The sequence below is a fragment of the Simochromis diagramma genome, unplaced genomic scaffold (genome assembly GCF_900408965.1).
Source record: "Simochromis diagramma unplaced genomic scaffold, fSimDia1.1 OVJJ01000302.1, whole genome shotgun sequence".
NCBI lineage: Eukaryota > Metazoa > Chordata > Actinopteri > Cichliformes > Cichlidae > Simochromis > Simochromis diagramma.
Window position 1 is genome coordinate 11,009,181 of NW_024386792.1, and position 21,887 is coordinate 11,031,067.

A 21,887-nucleotide genomic window follows, 5' to 3' on the forward strand; every position below is an offset into this window, starting at 1 on the left:
TCACTGTCTGATCAGTCAAGCATCACTTTTAGAATGAAAATAAGACCTGAAGCTTATTTTTGTATCTGCTTTAGTAATCCAGAACTCTGAGATGTTTGAAGTACATTTTCCCCCTCAAATCAATGTCATCATGCAGCTTGACAAATCAATTGTAAAGATTTTCCCTGCCAACGTGGTTATTCAGACTCCAAAGATTCATAATTTACTTTTCAGATGTTGTGGTCTTTCTCTCTTCTTTTCTTCCTCTCCTTCTATTTTCAGAATATGTTGACCAACCACTGCTAATCAAATAATAAATAACTGACCCCTAGATATCGCCCACCCCCTTCTGGCATGCACAAGCAGAGAAAAATGCCTACCTTGACCTCCACGTGGGCCATGAGCACTGCAAAGCTGGTAAGGTGGGTGCAGGAGCAGCTGGTGTGTGTACGATTGGTGGCCAGCAGACGACAGTCCTGCGTAGACCAGAATCCCGTCATGGTGCGCTTGGAGTAGCTCCAGAATGAACAGTTGGGATTGAAATTCTTTTCTGAATGCTGGAAGATGAGAGAGAGAGAAAGAGAGGCAGAGTGTGATTGAGAGAAACCCAGACAGACAGGAAGGAACTGAGAGACAAAAAAGCAGGAGGGTTGGGAGAACACGGGGACACAGAATAGATACTCGGTCATGGGTAGGTGGGAGGCAGAAAGCATGGAGTGGTCGATGAGCCAAAAAAAGTGAGAAACTGGTGGGAGGAATTGGTGGAAAAAGGATGTAGAGGAAGAAACACAGAGACAGAGTCAAATACACACAGCAACAAAACAACAAACAGAAGGGACAGAATGTGAGATTGCAGCAACAAATAAACATAGAGGCATGAGAGGAGGTGACAGAGCTGCGTCCATGCTTGTTGTGTGAGATTCTGGAGTGTAGGAGCTGTTTGTGTTGTGTAAACTGATGAAGCTGTGTGCGTTGGGTTGGTAAAGCTACTTTCAAAAAGAGCAAGAGAAACAGTGAGGATTTTTGTTTTTTACTGCCAACTAGCTGGATCACCAACTGGATAAGTATTTGCTTTTTGGATGCGAAACACAAAATAAAACCGTGTTACTGACCACCCTAATTCATACTTATGAAATTCTTATAAAGTTATGTGGAATTCAGTCTGCAGTAATTGCTAATGTTATGATTTGGTCATTTGGGGCAAGTCAACGCGAGTCGAGCCAAGTTAGTACACAAGTGATCAAAAATGGCTGCAAGACATTTCGATGTTTGAACATCATCCCGCAATGACACAGAAACAACGTTTTAATATTTGAGCCTTTCCAGGGTTTCTATACATCATGTTTTTGTCTGAATCAGGCCCCAGTTTCATGCCTTATGTCTTTTGCTCTGGTTACTACTACTATTACTGCTACTATATACTGTCATTAAATGCAGGAAGTTTGGACCCAAATGCATACTGCAGAGGTGAACTAGAGGTTAATAAAAAACTAACCTTTATTCAAACTATTTTAGTCATATAGTCAGGGCTGGATCAGCTAACCCTGAGTCACAGACCCAGGAACATGCAATATGCAATGATTTAATACGGAAGTTTTCTTCAGTTCTTTTTAGACTTCCCTCACTTTCTGTGGAATTATGCACTAAACTAAACTAAAGTACCGAACTAGATCTCTTTTTGGCTTCATAACTGCCATAACTCTTTGTTTTGTCTACAGATTCAACGAGGAGCTGGTACATTACTCTGAGATTTTGGTCCATGCTGACATCACAGCATCATCCAGTCGCTGCGGATTTGTCATCTGCACATCCATTATTCAAAGCTCTGAAAGGCGCTGGAGTAAAATCTGGTGATTGTGGATTGTCGTGTTCAAGAAATTAGTTTGAGGTGATTTGAGTTTTGTAACAAAGCGTGTTATCCTGCTGGAAGCAGTGATCAGAAGATGAGTACACTGTGGTCATGAAGGGATGGATGTAGTCAGCAACAATACTCAGTTAGGCTGTGGCATTTAAAATGATGCTCAACTGGAGCTAAGGGGGGCTAAAGTGTGCAAGAAATGATCCCCCACACAATTACATCAGCGCTAGCCTGAACCGCTGATACAAGGCAGGATGCATTTTATGTTGCTTACACCAACCCATACTATCTAAATGTACTGGCAGAAATTGACATTTGGCAATATTTTCACAGTGTTCTCTTATCCAATTTTGCCTGAGCCTGTGTTTTTGTGTTCTCAGCTGACAGGTGTGGTGTTCTTCTGTTGCTGTAGCAGCAGGACATTTTCACCCAGAGAATTGCTGCTTACTGGATATTTTCTCCTTTTTGGACCTTTGTCTGTGAACTCTAGTGATGGCTATGTGGAGAAATCCCAGTAGATCAGCAGTTCCTGAAATTCTCAGAAGCCCGCCTGGCACCAACAGCCATGCCACGTTCAACGTCTAACCCACTTTTCTTCTGCTCCATTCTGATGTTCAGTTTGAACCGCAGCAGACCGGCTTGATCAAACCATGTAACTGGCTCATTAGATATTTGCGTTAATGAGCAGCTAAACAAGTGGTCCTGATAAAGCATCCAGGGAATATTTTTGATTCCTCTTTTAAAGCCTAACCTGCACTTATCCATTTTATACTCTTGTTACCTGTACCTTTCAGCAAGTATGTTGTTGACCTCACCTACTTGCTGAGTGGTTGTTGTTCCTCATTGCTCATCTTTTCACTCTTCACTTTCCTCTTACCCCAACTGATAAAGGCAGACAGCCGCCCACCCTAAGTCTGGTTCTGTCGCAGGTTTCTTCCTGCTAAAAATATTTCTTTTTTTCCTCCCATATTGGAGAACTGCAGGGTCTCTCTGCAAATATTGTCAGTCTCGACCTTAAAATGACCTTTAAATGACGTATGATTTGGCATTACATGAATAAAGTAGAATTGACTGGAAATAAATCTTTTCTTTTTTTTTTTAATTGCTAAAGTCTGTAGGTTGAAGCAAACATTACTCAAATCGGAGTAAGTAGTCAATTTTCCGGTAAGTGTTTCCAGCTGTGGTCAGTCAGAATTTACAGCACCAGAACACTATACATGCGAAGCTTTGATGGCGTAAACTACATTTCTCATATTGTTTCCTATAAAGCAACACTTTTTGGCACAACAGTGGATTTCTATGGAACAGAAGAATTAAGATTTTAAACTTCTGGCTACAAACCTTCAATTTCTAGCTGCTTTTGGTCTTTTGTGAAATCTTTTTTTTTTACTCACCTGTAGATGTTTGACAGTGAAGACCACAGGCTCTGACAGGTAAACCTTATTGCTCTCCTTGTTAATGGATGCGGTGATGACCGGGGAGTTGACGATAACAGAGTAATTAGGATAGATGGCATCGCTGCTCAGTCTGACGCTGGCGTTCTCCGTGGACAGGTAGGAGCCCAAGTTCTTGTACATGACAAACACCATCCTGATCTCACCTGTACGAAAGGGACACGAATAGTGCACTCGATAATTGTTGTAAAGCAATGATGTCAGAAATTTGACACTTCAAGTGGGTGAGAAAAGAAGATTGAGAGGCACAGAGAGACAGAGATCACAGTGAGAGTAAGTGCAAGGAGGAAAACATGCGATTTCTCTGCTACCATTTCTGCCATGCTGTTTCAGAGTGCTGGCTGACAGCTGGATGGAGTTTCCGTGTTGTTCCGACTGAGGGAATGTCAGGTCTGCGAGGTTCCCATCCGTGCTCAGCCTGGCTACTTCCAGCACTGAAATACGTACACACAAGCACACATGCACACAAAACACGCACGCCCTAATGGTAAGTTATAGCATAGCGCATTACATCAGATTTGTTTTGCAGACTCTTGTAATAACCATGTTTTCTCACTAAGTGCTTCACAGCACAGCACTGGCATGAGTCCCGAAACAGTTTCAAGCTTCTCCTAAACATATCAAAGTGAAATAATGTACATTTTTTCCCTGCTAAAATAGGTAACAATGTCTCCAGGCAACTGCTCCAGCACTTTGAGGTAGATTATCCGGCCTCCTCTGTATTGTAGGAATTATTTCAGCGTCCAGGTTCGTTAGCACATTCCTGATTACAGCTGTGTAATGTATTAGATAAAGTTTCTAATTAAGAACTAATTATACCTTTGGTGTGTTGCTATCTTGTGTTTCTGAGCAAATTGGTGATTTAGACTGATGCTTTCATGGTAAAAGAAAAAAAAAAGTCCTACCTCTCTGATCAAATAAACAACACAAGGACATCTCTGATGGAGATGAAGGTAAAAATGGGAGGCAGGGTGGGATAAAAGGTGGAAAAGGCAGACAGACGAAGAGGTCGCGGAGGAGTGGTTTAGAGAGGTAAAAAAGAGGGTAATCAGAGGAGCCGAATGGATGAGATAAGCAGATACACTTAAAGGAGAGGACTGGAGTAGAGATAGAAAGAAGACTATGTTCTCTCTCAGGCATACGATAGATAAGGCTTTACAGGCAAGAGATACTAACGTATAGAAACGAGCAAATGGAGGATGAGTGAGGAAGATGGACATGAGCATAGACGTGGGTATGCATAAAGAAAGAGAAACATTGGCTGAGACACCCCCCACCCCCACCACCACTTCCACATGAGCTACGTCGACCCACCCACACGCATGCATACACATGTACACACGCATCCACACCCACACACATCAGCGGGGTATCAAAACACGCTGAGTCTAATCTAATTAAAGCATCCTTGTCAAGACAATCCTCCTCCTAAGAAACACACTTGTTCATTATCGTTATCACACGCGCACGCTGTTACCGCTGCGTTATCCTTTCAAATCACTGTTTTGGTTCTAATAATAACACTATTTATTCATCTGCTTAATACTGTGGCTCATAGTCGCACGCACACAATCTAACACAATAATATCACTTACAGTAGCTGCTGTGGCTCCTTTAAAATGCGTCAAATAATTTATTCTTGCCACTCACTCTCATCTCAAAGACTTGAGAAAAGAAAAAAAAAGGAGGAGGGAGCTTAAAAAGTGCACGGGAGAGAGCGGAGGAGAAAAGACTCAGAGAGAGCAGTGAGGATGAAGGGAGAGAACGAGAGAAATGACAGGCTGGTTATGAATAAAGGGGAGAGATAATCATGGTGGATCTGCCCACTGGATTAGCTGCGAGGGAAGATTAACAACACAAAAAAAGCAGAAATTTTGCAGGAAAAAGATCACTTCCTGTTTTTTAAGTTCCTCGGAGAGGCAGTAGCCTACGTCTCCACGACTGTTTACGTAATCACATTTATTTAGTGTGATCAGGAGAGAATGGAAACACTGGAGGAGATGCAAGTTTGAAATTATGCAAGGTGAAACTGTGTAGGATGTCAGTTGTTGAAATGGACTGTTGTACTTAAACTTAAGCGAGAACATAAAGTCGTGTTGTGAGGAGTGACTTTGAGGAATCTTAACGGTCTTTGATTGGAAATGCAGTGATTTTATCATCATTATCTGTGACTGAAATAGCTGTAATTTCATTGCCTACTGATGTGAAAGTGAGCAAAAAGACCCCTCAGAGCATCATTTGACATTCCACCACCGCCGCCGCCCTCAAGCACGCGCTCATCCAGTCTTCCTTCTTATTTCGTTATCATCTTTATTTCTTCCTCCTCCATGGCTTTTTATCTCTGACTGAGTAACATACAGACTTGGTGAATGTTGGTAATGGGGGAATGGTGCGGAGGAAATGTTAAAAAAAATGAAATTGGGTGGAGGGGCGGGGGAGTGTAAACAAGAGGATAACCATGGGAAACATAACAGATTGCAACTCGCTGATCTGAGCAAAGATGAAACGATGCCTCTAAGTACATACTCCATGTAAAGAAATGAAAATCAAATACATTTTTTACTCTCCATTAAAACGCGCTTATTCCAAGGTTTGATAATGAGAAAAGAGAAAAGAATATGAGAGAAAAAGAGAAGAGAAAGGGGGAAAGTGATGGACACAACGCTATAATAATAACTATCTGTGTTCTGTTTTTGTCAATTCTGTCTGCAAGTTCAGCAAAGAAAAATATATGGAAACCAATTCATGTCTGCATTGAAGTCAATATTTTTCAATGAGATTTTCACGTTGATGTCTTCACCATGACCTAAAGCTAGCATGCAAAGCTGTATGTATTCTGTTGTACATGTTGCTCTGTATCAAAATATTTAGACATTCAAAAATATATTTAATCTCTTGCAAAGGAAATGCATACTAGGAGCTTTAGCAGCCCAACAGGTATAAGATTGTAGTGCCCTTTTGTGCACAGAATTGTAATTGCTTTGCTGGAATTAATAATATATGTGTACACAGTCTACTTACAGTATTAAGAGGATTAAGCACTATAACAGTGGGATCAGTGTAACAGGTTGTTATGCTTAGTCCAGTCACATAGTCACATATCAGTGATACCATTTTGAGTCTTCAAGGAGTCCCTCAACACTCAGTGTCCCAAAATTCTGACACAAAATTCAGTGTTGTTTCAGCACTTTCTTTAGCATAATGGCTCCTATCCTAGAAAAAGAAAGTGTGCACTGTTGTTTACCCTTTTTATCACTGCAGAAAGCAGTACTTCAGAATTCATATACTATGTGATATGTTTATGTTTAGCACATTTATTGACTGTAAAGCCTGCCATGTTTTTTTATTACGCGTTTTTTGTTTGTTTTCTGTGATCAGACATTTACAGAATAGAAACCTAATGTTATTAGATTAATATTTTTTTCCTTTGACTGTATTAATTCACATCAACATTAACTTGTGCAAGTATTCATGCAATCTTTTGTCTCAAAACTCTAAGAAATAACACACATTTTGTTAACATCAGTCAGCCAAAACATCAAAACCTGGCTGCAAACAGACAGGTGAAGTGAATAATCTGCCACCTTGTTAAAATACTACTCTGGCTATTCTCCTCTGGTATTAACAAGGCATTTTTGCTCTAAGAACCTTGGGCCCTGATAATTAGATTTTATGATTTTTTATTTTCATACGTACAACTGCTGTTACAAAGGAAATGTTCTGCAGTGGCCATGATACACAGAAGGACAGTGCAACACAACAAATCACAAAAACTGCTCAGCAACAGAGCTGCAGTCATTGTCAAACTTCCCAAATCACAATGCAACAGCATCACAGCAATCCGCAGGGCCCAACGGATCTGCTGCGAACATCCCAGCAGATCCCAGCTGTATCCATGCCCCGAAGGGGCCGAACTGTTTTGGCAGTATAAGAGCAAACAAGGATGTGGTTTTTATGTCGTAGCTGAACAGTATACGTTCATTAAGTGAAGAAAGATGCCATCTTTTGACATAATGTGAAGCTAGATACTAAGCCTTGCCTCTAATCTGTATTATGAAACATAGATCTCAGACATTGGGTTTGATAATGCCTGCTGTCAATGTTGCCTCTTACTATGATATTACATCATGTTCTTAGATCTTCAGCAGACTGAGCTCTTTCATGTTATTATAAGTTCTGCAAGAGGAAAAAACAAAAAAGAAGAAAAAACAGTGAAATCTAACAATTTCTTTCTAAAAAAAAAAAAAAAAAAGTTATTTCTTCTAAATACTTTGTATTTAGGTAAAGACGATGAGCAAATACTTTTGTTCCAGTCAAATCCTGCTTTGACCTTGTCCAAGCACCAAAACCTAAGACTTGACTGGCTCCCTCAACTCTTATGACCCACTGTAAGAGTTGGAGGTCTGACTACAGGCTATCTCAATCGTCAGCGCTCACAAGGTCCAACTGAGTTTAGAGGACAGGAAGGATCCTAACAATGTACTCACGGATGTAGTCATTGGTCTCCTGCACAGTGTCAGTCTTCAGGAGGTTGTCAGCCAACATAAAAGCCCCGGTCTCCACGGTGTCGAGGAGCAGGGTAGCCGAATGAAGCTGCTCACTGGTGGGCAGTTCTCGCCACGCTTTCTCAGCTCGTGGATGCAACAAATTATTCACGGTCTCCACCATGGCCTGGGGCAGCAGCAGAGACACAGAGGTCACAAAGAGGAAACGAACATATTTACCACTTATTTATTAAAGGAATGCAAATCCACTCGTGGTGCAAATAACACTGCTACACACCAACTACTGAAGTCAGCTGAATGCATCAGCGAGAATGCAGTTGATTTTCATTTATCATGTTAATAAATCATGATAATCAAGACCAAAAAACTGTTAGCAATGCAAATGTGGCATTCCCATGCAGACACAACAAAGACAAAAACAGTTATTAAATCTAAAGCACATCTTCAAAGTTGAACTCTACACTTTTTAATGTTTATTACACCCTTTTCTTCTCTTTGTGTGAGGATGCTGTGATAGAAAAGCCATCACAGATGTTATGAAAATCAAGCTAAGCTAATTAGCTGATTGCAATCACCATGTGTCGACACCCCCAAACCGGGTTCAGTTTCTTTCTCCCTTTCTGCATTTTCTTTTTTTCAGCCAAAGTCTTATCTTCAAGTTTGAAAACTTGTGCTTGAGGGTCTGAGAAGAAATTAGAGTTTTATCAGATAATGCCTGCTGGGTCATATCCAGACGTGCAGAACGGGTTTGAATCCAGAAATATGACCAAATTAAATGGAAAAGTGTTGGCTCACATAGATGAAATGTTCCCCATAAAACAATGCTTATTTTGTCTCCAGCTCATACTTTTTTTTTTGTTATGCTTTTAAGAGTTCACCTCCTTATTTTCAGACATGAACGCCACACATACAGCGCAGACACGCACACACATCTTAGAAGACTCTGGGAGAGATAAAGAAACAAAAGAGAAAAGAGAGCTGGAGCAGAGGTGGATAGGAAGGGGAGGGCCATGTGAGAGTGATAAAACAGTCCAGTGAGTCCATGGTGACAGGCCTCCACTGGGAACAAGAGAGGTGGAAAAGCGACTACGGGTACTATCAAACACACACACCTCACACTCCGGTCTGTCTCTTTATTTTCTCTTTCGCTCGCTCTGTAAACTAGCCTTTCTGCAAAGAAACCCCTCGCTCTGCCTTCACTCTTTCAATGCTCCTCTCTCTTGAGAAGCGTGGATGGCAAAGTGGGAAAAGTAACACAGGTGCGATTATACAAGCTAAGGGGGACTTCAGCGGGGAATTGCAAGGGCAGGGAGGAAGAGTGAAAGACATCAGTTTATTGGCATTCACACATCCAGCATTTGACTTCCTTTTTGTCCCTTTCACTCAGGGTTAAGGAGAAGTGAGGGAGCAGGAAGGAGGAGAGGAGACAGAAGCAGTAAACGATGTGTTTTGTGTGCGCGGTGGATAAATAAAGCCTAAAGAAGCAGTGGAGATGATGACTCATGCGAGTGTTGATGGCATGCGCTACAAAACACTTGCCTTTTTGAATTAAAACTAATCCTACCTGTTGTTTCTTTATCCACGTGTAGTTACAGTATATCTCACGCAAGAAAAACTGGTGCTTAGCCAACAAACTAATATGATAATATTATGTCCTCTTTTAGCACTAGCAGTTAATTAGCTGGGATGCATATTGAATGAGTTTGGGAGGGCTACATGTAAACAAGAACTAATTAATCCACTGCTTCGGCAAACAACCAGAATAAGCAGGAGAGGATATGCAGCACACACGCAAAACATACAAACCAGTATCCAAAAGAAAAAAAAAAGTTGGTTCACTGTGTAAAACGCAAATAAAAACAGAATGTAATAATTTGCAGATCACTTCAAATCTGTATTTAATTTAAAGTAACACAAAGAGAGCATGTTAAATATTGGAGCTGAAAATGTTTCATGATGTTCTTTTAAAAAAAATAAAAACTCATTTTGAATGTCAACAACTAGTAAAAAAAAAAATGGACGAGAGCAAAAGAAGACAGGAAATGTGAAACATCTTGTAGCTGATCAGGTTTATGAGTAACATGATTAGGCAAAAAAAAAGTGCCCTAGAGAATAAGACATGATGTATTAAGACTTTTTTCTTTTTAAGGGAAGGCCAATTCAGCAAAACAAAAACTTGAAAAATACAACAAAGGAGGATCTGAATTGTGAGGTAGCAGAAAAAATTTATCAAGCAAGACAGGGAAACGTTTTATTTTCAAAGCAGGTACTACTTTTGTCATTTCCCAAATGTTTACAGTGTTAAGAACAAGCGATTTAACAATGGTAAATTGGTGACATCAAATAAAAATTGAACCTATATATAACAAAAACTAAATACATTTTTTAGACTCAACCATTGTTACGCTGTCTTGTCCTGTGTTTGATGAAACAAACAGTTTTTATGATGCAAATCGTTTGATTCACATTGTGCACGTCATCTGTGTAAACCAGCAAATGTATTACTATATCCACTCATTGATACTTTGACAAGAAACTACAAGCTTCAGTTCCTTTAAAAGAGAAATTTCTTAGTTATTTTGCCCATTAATTCCCATTAGTTATGAAATCCACATTTAAGACATTAAAGTATTAAAATCTGGTACCAACCAGATGGGGAAAAACACCAGCAGTCAACTAAATGATTATGATGCTGATTATAATCAAGCTAATACCGAGACGATTAACTCGTTGTCAGCAAGTAGTTCAATAATCAATGAATCATTCGAGCCATTTTTTGAAGCAAAACATTCTTTGGTTTCAGCTTTTCAGTTTTTCACACTTGTACACTTTTCTAACATTTTAAAATGTTATTAGTTTGTTAATTAAATGATTAATCTTAAAATTGTTGAATACTTGCAAATATCGACAGATAGACCCTTCAAACATCTCTCAGTGTTTAGACTCTTCCTTTTTGGAGAGCATATCTAAAACAGCAGTGACAAAAATGTTAAAAATGCATGTGCATTGTGCAAACAAAAATCAGATGCACTTCTATCTTACACTAAGCATTGTGGTCATAGCTAAAGCAGGAAGTTTTCTCTCCCGAGTGCATTCTTCCCGCTCCATCGGACTTCTTTTTAGGGATACTGCCATGATCTGCAACAAACTACCTTAGCATATCCACAGAAACGATATTTGAAATTTCATGCATCAATCCATCCATTTTCTTATTTAACCTCCTGAGACCCGAACTCTTTCATGGCATGCATTTTCAATTTCTCTTTGCTATTTGGGCTGATTGGGACCTGATGAATGTAAAAACAAAGAATTACCAGATTTTTTTTTTTTTTAACCTGATTTTGCCTCTGAGAAAAATGAGATCCACATATGAGGACATTTGTTTTAAATTTTGATAGAACAGTGCCAGCATAATGTCCTCGTAAGTGGACATCAGGCCCTTGCAGAGCAAAATGTAGTATTTTGGTCTAGACAATCCAAAATGTGATGTCCACATATGTGGATGCCAGGTCCTAGGAGGTTAATAACTTTGTTAGTTATTTCTGTGATTGATTTTATACTTTGCTATTTACTTTTGCCTATTTGTATTATTTTCTATCGCATCTGTTGTTGGGTAAGAGGCAGGGTACACCCGGAGCAGGCAGGGCGAGCACAGAGGAGTCAGTCACACTCACATTCACACATTCACACCGATTTAGAATCACAGATTAACCTTAGGATATCATTGGACTGTGGACGAAAGCCAGAATAGCTGGAGAGAACCCATGGAGGCACAGGTGAAAACATACCGTCCCCACAGAAAGGCCCCAGCTTGGATTTAAACCCATTACATTCTTGCTGTGAGGCGACAGTGCTAACCACCACACTGCTGTGCTGCCCCGACAGCAAAACCATGCAATGAAGTTTGTTTACAATCAGAATTTTATGTGATCTGTGCTTTATGAGAAAAGGATTTTTAACTTCTTCAGCTGCCTTATTGTCGCATCGAGTGTGGGAACGTGTATGTGCATATCTCATAAATATATGGTGTAGAAACATATTAAAAGGGACTGAGATACATGCTGCATGTAACGTATGTGTTCTCATGGCTGTGTGTTCAGTTGAGTGTGTGCACAAGTAGCTAAGAGAAGACTTGTAGTGCATCATTCTGCTCCACTTGCTGTACAGTAGCCGAACAGGCAAAGAGAGATGCTCAGTGGAGAGGATGTCCTGTAGACATGGCAGATATGAATGCAATGGCGCAGCTTTTCATTCATTCACGCAACTGGTGCTTCTCCCAAGCGCTCACTTTGATGTGTTTCAGATAACCCCATTTTTCTACTCTCATTAAACTTTCCATTGCTTTTTATTGAACTTTTGATTATCGTGCATTTTCAATTTCATATAATTTTTTTTTCAATGAAATTTAATTTAATTCGCTGGCACCGAGATTATATCTGAAGAGGAGAAAGATAGGTAAGGAGAAGAAGGGGTATGATTTCCTTGAGGTCCAGACATCTCAGCATCAGAAAGTCAGAGACATATATGTTTGGGTGCGCGCATGTGTGTGCGTGTGCGTGCGTGTGCGCGCCTGTAAGCTCTGGTGACATTTCTATCCGCACAAGTATAAGGACTTGAGGGCTAAAATAGAGACAGTTTTTTTTTAGGGGTCTTCAAAGAGGGTAGAGACTCTGCAGAGACAGATAAGAGTGTCATTCGTTTGTGTGTGTATGAGTGAATGTGTGCGTGTGTGAGGCCACGTATTTGCAGGGTAGGCGAGTGCATGCGTGCACACATATACACAGCACGCATGCACGTACTCACATGCACACACCCGTAAATGGGGCAGAAGCGAAATGCTTTGAAGCGTTGGGGTAATCCAGCGTAAACAGCAGCAGCAAGACAGACTAGAGCTGGGTTGGTCTCCTACTCCGAGCTACACAAGGGGATCGCGAGCACACGCTCGAGCGCGTGCGCGTGGATGTACAGTATGTGCACACTCATGCACGGTAACATGTAACCTGAAAGAGTTAGGACGTCTTGAAGCACGGAAAGATGTGAGACTAGAGAAAAGAATGGAATTCTTTTTTTTCCCTTTTACTCGCTTGGATGAGCTCTGAGAAGGTGCATGTTTTGAAAATGTTTTCATCAGAGAAGCAGGCTTATCTGTCAGTTGTTGTTTGAGTTTGTCTTCCCTGACAGGATGAGTTTGCAGCTAAATCAGGCTTTAAATTCACAGCATGCCATGTTCTGACCTGCCATCCATAAATGGAGGGCAAATTAGACATTGTCATTGAGCATCGCTGTCTTCTCACTGCCCCCTTCATTGTTTGGGGTTTGTTTTTTTTCTCTTTTCCTCACATTGCTGTTTCTGTAACTCTCTTCTCTTTTTCTGTTTAATTTCTGGTCCCTCCTTCCCTGTTTCTCATTTCCCTTCTACCTTACAGACTCTACCCCCCTCCATCAATCCACCCTAAAGCATCAAAGCCTCTCCACACCACCAACTTCATCATGAATAAATTGCCAATTTAGTATACATGAAACGAGTCCCCAGTTCCCCAAACGAAGTGAGAGAGGAGGCGAGATGGAGTGTGAGAGTGAGAGCGAAGGAGAGAGAGCGACAGAGAGAGAAAGAAAAGGAGAGAGAGAATTCAATTATTTTTTGTCTCTATCAAGAACCCAAACCTCCTGCCCACTCTCCTCACTTGGCAATTAGTGCTGTAGATAATTAACGAGAAGAGGGCAGCACCACACCACATCCCTAATCACGCGCATTTCTATCTGGCAGAGTAAGGGACTGTTGGTATAATTTTGTTTCACATTACTAAGGCTAATTATATAATCGATCACTACCAGCCCCCTGCAGAACCCAAAGTGTGTGGTGGTTTTGATTTTAACCTGTAACAAGTTGTCTAAATGGTGCCGCTCTCTGAAACATGGCACTTGTATTGGATTAAGGAGACACATCAAAAAGTCTGATGGTTGTGATGTGACAGCACAAGATCATTGTTGAAAATATATTTATATATTGCGTGTGCGTGCGTGTGTGAGTTGTGTGTGTCAGCTTGCATATAGTCCTAAACCATGTTCTGTGATGTGACATTGCTGACTGGTGCTGACGTTAAGACTTTTCAGGGGGAGAGTGGGAAAAAAGCCTGCATCAGGAGAAAAAGAGCTACCCCATCACTAGTGTGTGTGTGTGTGTGTGTGTGTGTGTGTGTATGTTTGTCAGGGGTGCCGACAGAGAAAACGAGACTGCAGTCTATCTAGTCTACAGCTCATTGATGAGGAAGGTGGGGTCCTTTTGATGTTCTGAAAAGTGATTTTAGCTGACCAGAAACATGCCTAAATGATGGTAGATTGTTTTGTTAGCGGTGTCGGCCCATGGCGTCAACACGTACAAACATCAATACAAGCAGACCAGCAATGAAAACATGAAATGAATACTGAGCCACAAACATAAAGCCTCTATTATTTCTAAGGCAGTGAGGCCGTGATCAACAAATATGCAACAGCATATCCATCATACTCAGTTCTTTCTTTCTGATGCACCAACACAGAGGGCATTTCATTGAATGGAGATGGATAGCGAGTCGTTTGGTTTCAGGCGGGCCTGTTTACAATTCTGCAGACAGAACTGCGAAATAGATGAGCTATTATTGATATTGATCATGGCCTCTTATCAGTACTATCGATTCTGACTGCAAGAAAAAAAAAATTAAAGCTGAAAACAAAAGAATGTCAGCAAACCCTTTGAGGAGACTAAAACTTTACCGGGAGACACAAGTGGGTAGTCTCCCCTGTTAAAATGACCGCCCTCTTCAAAGGGTTGGGTTGCAAACCATAGGACAAATGCTGCAGCGTAGAATTCGAATTCTACGCTGCAGCATTGTAATGTGTGATCACACGTACACACGCAAACACAAAAGCTTACTTGCTAGATTACATGCTGAGCGTTAAAAAGAAAAGAAAAACACGTGGGACTGTGGTGTGGCAAAGTAATCAACCATACCGGGAAACGGAAATACCTGTGCGAAAAACCTGCAGGACCTTTCTCTCTTCTGAAGCTGCAAATTCAAACAATTCAGCTGTTAGCGATATAACACCTCTCAATCATACACACGCGCAGACACACAAAGACAGTTACACCCACTTCATTACTACTGCATGAAAAAGGCTTTGATGGTTAAAATATATTGTTATTCTCCTCATTCGCCTCCTTTTGTCATTCCTTATACTCTAATTGTCTTTCATGCTTTTTCCCCTCTATTCTTCTTCTCCTCTTTTCTTCCAGATTGTCTTAATAATTTCCTCTGTTCCTCCATTTCTCCCCCCCACCCTACTCATTCTGTGCATCTACTGTCAAGTGAATTGATGGCATTAATTACTGTGCCACTCGTGCGTCATTGGTCATATTTGATTTCCAAACAAATATTTGCATAATATGCTAGCGTATTACTCAGTTAGATTTATATGTAATTGGTCCATTATTGAAATCAGGAGGAACACTTTTCCTTTTCAATGGAGGGCTTTTTTCCTCTCTACATATCTAACAGTTAACAGGCCATTTGGTCAACAGCAAAACACAGATTAATTGATTCCACTTACACTTGCTCCAGTATGTATCGACTTCCCACATGTTAATGAATTACTTAGAGGAAGGAGAAGAGATTTAAAGTGTGTGATAGTGAGACAATAAGAGGTAAACGGGCAAAAGTGGAAGACAACACCGACAGAGGGACTCGGATGCTAAAGCTAAATAAAAAAGGCAGTGGCTGCCAAAGCGGTGGCAGCAGCTGTCAGTCCGGTGGCTAAACCCCGCCTATCACCGTTGACCTCAGCAGAGACAATCAAGAAACAGTCCAGCATCCACTCAGTCAGTCAATTAGCCAGGCAAGCCAGCCAGTCAACCATTCCCCCGTGATTTAACACACTTTAATTGAATGCCTACATGCCTGCATGGCGCAGAACTAAATTTATCTACAGCCATAACAAAACAGATCCTTTGCATACTTGGAATCGAGTTTCCATTAATGTAATCCCAAAGTGAGCGCTCGAGCCTAATTGTCAACAAGGTCTTCGGAGTTGTAGCTCAAAGCCTGAAGTTCATTAGAACAACGAGCTACAGCGTAAAACATGTCCGTATGTTTTAATGAGAATAACTCCTCGTGGCCTGAGATGGACTTTTATTAAATTTGGGTCTTGCTCTGAAAAGAGTTCAGGAACTATGCCAAAGACTAAAAGCAGTTATCTATCAGCCATAATGTCGAGCAAAACTTGTTACAAAGAGCCACACACAGAAGAAGATAAAATACTGTCTAAAAGCAGCTATTTATCATTTTGAAATCTACAGCTTTATGTATGGCTCTTCATCAAACTGCACGGAGAGACTTTCCTAACCCCTGAGAATGAGCGTAAGGCAAAAATACTAACAACTGTTGCTTTTCATCTTACTGTTAACATCAAAGAGTCCCTCTATCTTCTCCCCTCTCTCTGTTTCCCTCGCTCCCAATTCTCTTTCTCTTAATTTACTTGCATTTAAACTGCAAAACCCCTCTATCCTAACGCTTGCAAGAAAACGTCGATTTTACTCACTCACTCGCCCTACATTTACCTCTTATTTCTCAAGACAGTACCTTGGTGAGGCTGCGGGCAGCACTGTCCTTGCCCCCAGGGGTGAGATTTCTGAGTTGGACGTCCAGCAGTTCAACTAGTTGGACCATGGCCCGCACTGTAGATGGCACATCGCCAGGATGCAGAAGTCCTTTGGTCTGCTCTGCCAGTTCCCTGGCTACAATTGCTGCCGTCTCGCCCGACCGAAGCTGCGTGTCAGAGTGGATGACAGGGTATGGGAAAGTCACAATGTGCAAGAAGAGATGGATGGCAGTAAAGAAAAAAAAACAAATAAAACAAAAAGGTGAGAAGTAAAGGGAAAGTTTGAGAAAGTAGAAAAAGTTTGTGAGGGCATTACAAGTACACAGTGAGACAGAGGAAAAGGCAACAACGGATGGAGAAGTAACAGGAGGGGGGAGGACGGATCGGCAGGGAAGAGATGTATGTGCAAAAGAATGGAAGTTGAAAAAGACACAAGGAACAGAAAAAATAATACATTTGCAATATACTAAGCATATACTAAGCTAAGCATTATGTTATAGAGAGAACTCCTGTTTTAGCACCTCAGATTTTCTCTGTTTTGTCATAAAAAATGGGGCAGCAAGGGTATAAGTAAGTACCAAACGCATTTTCCATAAAAAAATGATGCACTGTATGTAAATAAGCCTATCATGAGGTCTGCTACCCTTTTAAGATAAGAGCCCACTGTGAATTAGGGACGCTATTGAACATTTCCTCTTTCCTACAGCTATGGCATATCCCTCAAATCTCTAACACGAGTTAGGGTTAACAAATGAGGATAGATACATGGCCTAAATCTTTCCCTGTGACCAGTGCCCCTTCATGCGTGAGAAAAATTGCTCCAGAACTATGTTCATCATGCGCTAAGCTTAAACTGGGGCTTGATAGGAGCCACGAGGTCTGGGGGTAGCTTTCAGACTTACTTTCTGCATGATGTGGTTGACCCAAGGTGACGTGCAATTGCTGAGGTCAGGGCCTTGGGTATCCCAGTGGCCCAAATGAGCTACGCACACGTATGTAGCCACGCCTGCAAGATAAGCAAAGGGAAGATAATATGACAGCACTGACATTCACAAGGAGAAAGGAAGACTCTTGAGCGCCTTAGGGTTCGCTAAGCATTTTGTGTTTGCCTGTGTGTGTGTAATTGGTGAATCATTACTGATGTGTGTATTAACTGACCCAAACACGAATATTTGTCCTGACAAAGTGTCGTGTATGTGTGTGTGTGTTATATCATTTTTCCAAAAATTACTTGGTAGGAGAAAAAACTAAAAAAAGTAATATATAGATTATTCACACACACTGTTACCATGTATAACTGTTTATGCGATAGAAACTATTTGGCCTCCTTACCCAGTGTCCCTACAGGGCACGGCTGTTTGGCCGTCTGGCCCTGCTGTGTGCGAGGCCACGATATGTCGGCTGTCACTACTGGATTACAGAAGTCTTGAGGAGGGAGGATTGGGGGCTGTGGGGGTGCTGGAGGGACTTGCACTGGAGGGGCTCGACCCCCAACTTTCTGATTGGTGTCAGGAATCTGATTGCTGTCAGACGATGAACCTCCAGGAGGAACCAGAATGGGCTGGCGGACAGTGGTAGTTGTTCGATACCGCTGACCAGGGGATGTTGTCAGTAGAGGCCTTGGAGTGGTGTAGGAGGGGGGAGACCGTGTGGTGGTGGCGGCACGGCTGGTAGATGAAGAGGAACCTCCCCCACCAATTGGTCCCCCTCCTCGGTTTGGGGGGATTATGGGAGGTGGGCGAAAGTCTAGGAGAGAGGAGACTCTGGTTAAATTCACAAAAACACACAAAGCCTGAGCTCTTCAACGAAAAGCCAGAAGGAAAAATATGTGCTGTGCACATTTGTGGATCCCCACAGTATTAGATTACAGGTGGTTTTATGAGCCCTGCAGGCTAGGGCTAACGCCTTCAAGGTTCATCCTTGGGATAAAAAACGTAAGATGTACAGTGTTAAAAGACCCATCCGCATTAGCACCAAATGATTCAAGCAATCAAATAAGCATAAATAATGTAGCAACGGACACAAACACATTGCAGGGATTTGTTTACACGGCGCCAAATAGCTTTGACAGGGAGTAGCTCATGTTTCTGATGACTTCCCAATGTTAGTGTTTCATCCTTGTCAGTGCGGTCATGCGCCAGATCTTTGTGGGGTCGTTTCCTACTATCGAGTCCTATTTATTACCATCAATTGCAGGACATGTTTCTAAACAGTTCAGCCAACAACACTTATAACAGAACAAACTTGAACGTGTGTGGCAAAGTTGGGTTTGTGAAAAAGTTTCAGTGTATAAACTGCAACTCTCCAGCTCAAAGCAAGACCAGTGATTGGTTTTTCCCTGCATCTGTGTTTCCTTTGGGGAAACTAATGGTTCTTGCTGCTTAACCTGGCAGAAAAAACATTCTTTCAGTGGCATGCATGATTCATAGCACTATGACATCACAAGAGGTAGGAAGGCCACTCAAAATGCATACGGCACACTCTTCTATTGTCAATATTTAATTGTAAAGAGGTTCAATTATTCACATTGACCCTGTTTAGGGGACAGAAATAAAGAATGAATGGATGAGATGATGGGAAGCATACAGTATGTTGGTGTCTGTGCCATCGTGGATGCAGAGGCTGTACCAGTCTGTCTCACTCTCTTTGCAAGATCAGTCTTGCACGATTAAAAAACGATATGAAGAAATGAACAATTTTTTAATTTGATTTACAGTTAAATACCGTACACTGGAGGGGACTAGTCTCTAAAGCTTAATTGTTACTTGCCTTTTACAAAAGCACAGATTAGTCTCATCCGCCGCACATTTACTATACAGCTGAGCATATTTATATATGTAAAATATACACAAGAGCACTTTTTAGAAGATTGTAATTACAGACATCTGTCTATTAAGTTTACATATTCCACATTATGTGAGTTGCCTTGTCTCCAAACTACACTGTAATAATTTAATAATATTGCACTTTTGCACCTGGTATTTTTAGATTCAGCTACAACTTAGTTACTAAACAAAAATCAATAGAAGATTCTAAAAATGTGTTCTGGCTTCACCCTGCTATTCAAATCCCACAGTGTGTGACACGCAAACACACACAGCACAGATCACAAGGCAACTCAAATATGAACTCTTCAATTTCACGTTATGTTACTTTCTTCAACACAAATATGTATTTTCTAATCTTTCTCTTCTGAGTCAGCTTGTAGACTTTTTTTTTAACACACAAAGCAATGATAACCAAAAAGCTGTTTAGAGAAGACTGAGCTGCACGTGCCTTCAAACATTTCGTATTTCTGATTTCTGGTTAACAGGGTACTTTAAAAATTTTTCAGTTTAAAAAATAATAACAATAAGCTTAAAAACTGCCTTCGTGCTAAAATGACTGATTTCACAATTTTCAGGAGACTTGTGTTTCTCATTGGTTTGCCTTAGGTCATAATACGTATTACACGGTGGTCACTGACACTGTAGGGTTGCAGATGTTTCACTGAAGACGTGCAAGTCTGACATGAGCCTAAATATAACTCCACACGTGTGTGTGTGTGTGGCAGGTGTTTAGCTCTTACTGATTTTAATTTCACATTAATTTTCCACTGATTTGAATTAGACAGTGAACCTACGCGATAGACGTAATAACAAGTGAAACAACCCATTAAGTTATAAATGGACTGTGCAAAAAATTAGCTTTACTTTTTGCATTGTTTTAATAAATGTTGTCTATTTTAATTTGTTCCTTGTTTTTGGGTAGGGGGGTTGTTGGGTAGATGTGAGTGGAGAATAAAGTGCGAGTGTGTGGGTTGTTGTTGAATGGAGTGGGTGTTTACATTGTTTCCTGTGAACTAAAGTTGTCCCTTCCTGTGGATTTTTTTTCTTTCTCACTTTAATTAAAAGACACCGGGCTGTGCTTCTCTCCACTCTCCATCATTCCGTCTTCCTCCCTTTCTGTCTGTCTGCTTGACTGACAGCCATCTTACATCCCGCTCCTCCTGTATGTTCTGTTCTGTTCCTTCACAACTCAATGGAGTGTTTCCGTACCTAAACTGTGCTGCTCCCCGTTCCTGAATCACTGCCGCCCTGCCTCATGCATTCTCCACGGAACATTGCCATCAATCATGCGTGGCGGCAGTGGCCTAGGGACTAGCTGTCAATCTGCGTGTGTTTGTATGAGTGTGTGTACTTATGAAGCAGAGACAGAGTATGTGTGTGTGCCTATCTGGACTCAAACGGGAAGCTCCATTAGGGCCTCTGCCACAACAATAGAAGAGTAATGGTGTGTGTGCATGTGTGCGTGTGCGTGACTGAGGTTGATGTCTGCTGTCATTCCAGTACAGGGCAGCAAACACACTGGCTGGCAGCTCCGGGTGAGGTAACACAAAAGTCTGCAAGCATCATAGGCAAGGGGCCACAGCACATCGCTCTCTATCTCTCTTGCTTCCTTCCTTCCTTCCTTTCTTCCTTCCTTCCTTCCTCAGCTGTTCTTTTAACATTTTTCACCCGATCTTATCTCTCACTCATAACTTTCTTCCACTATCTGAGACATCTTGTAGCCTTTCTCAGCACTACTTTAAATGTGCACTGCACTATGTTTTCTTATTTTTTTTATTTTTCTCCTCCTTTTCCTTGTTGTTTTGCAGCATTTTGGCTAAAAATGACATTCTAATGCTATGAATTCATCACCGCCATCACTCAGGATGCTGTGTAAGAGACCGTAGGGAACTATAGGAGCATGACATAACAGGTCCATGAAACATTTATGAAGAAAGAAGGCTAGAGGTTGCATTTGTGGGGACTGACATATCTCCCCACATTGAAACCGAGGAAACCTTGAGGAAATGTGCCGTGACAACTTCATGATGTCAGCTAACCTAAACACTATGCTCTTTGCCAAAACTGGTGCCACAAAAACACGCCGACAAATTTAGTACAAGCTCGTCACTTAAGGATTTTGCACGTATCTAAGCCTTGCACATGCTTGTGGGTGACATATTTTAACACACATATATTTTTAGGGCAAACCTGAGTCACTACCTTACCTGCCTTTGCATACCAGGAGATGAAAAATGGCCACATTGTGCAAAAGAAACAAGATTTTCTTTAGCGTCTTAAACTGACCAATTTGCTGAAGCCTGATCTGCAATCGCTCCTTTTTTAAATTGAATTAACTTTCTTTAAATCATTCATTCAAATAATACATATTTGTGCAACAATGAGATTACAGTTGCGCTGATGAATAAGATCAAATAATTGCCGAGCTCTAATCTCATTCAATTCTACTGTGCAAACTCCATCTGATGAGGAAGCTTGCGTAATATAACTGAAAGCAACAGATCAGTTACTAATGGACCCAGTGGGCTCGTAGTTGTGCTCTCTGTTGCTTCCTCGGACAAGAATAAACACTTAATCTCAGAAGTGCCTGAAGTGCATCTACACTTTCATGTCAATTGCCAAACTCCAT

At 41.1% G+C, this 21,887-nt stretch overlaps 1 protein-coding gene across 10 annotated transcripts in view; it reads right to left on the reverse strand.

Moving 5' to 3' along the window:
- The window catches only part of adgrl3.1 (adhesion G protein-coupled receptor L3.1), a 117,921-nt gene that overhangs the window by 24,489 nt on the left and 71,545 nt on the right, over nt 1–21,887 (reverse strand). For 8 of the 10 annotated variants that reach the window (XM_040024432.1, XM_040024430.1, XM_040024427.1 and 5 more), the window contains exons 8-15: nt 17,763–18,176; nt 17,333–17,436; nt 16,412–16,597; nt 14,804–14,842; nt 7,779–7,962; nt 3,603–3,725; nt 3,232–3,437; nt 360–536 (exon numbers count right to left, since the gene is read on the reverse strand). In XM_040024432.1, the coding sequence (XP_039880366.1) occupies nt 360–536; nt 3,232–3,437; nt 3,603–3,725; nt 7,779–7,962; nt 14,804–14,842; nt 16,412–16,597; nt 17,333–17,436; nt 17,763–18,176 (1,433 nt within the window). The remainder of the gene's footprint in view (nt 1–359; nt 537–3,231; nt 3,438–3,602; nt 3,726–7,778; nt 7,963–14,803; nt 14,843–16,411; nt 16,598–17,332; nt 17,437–17,762; nt 18,177–21,887) is intronic. The other 2 variants (XM_040024426.1, XM_040024434.1) reach the window with 1 other exon arrangement.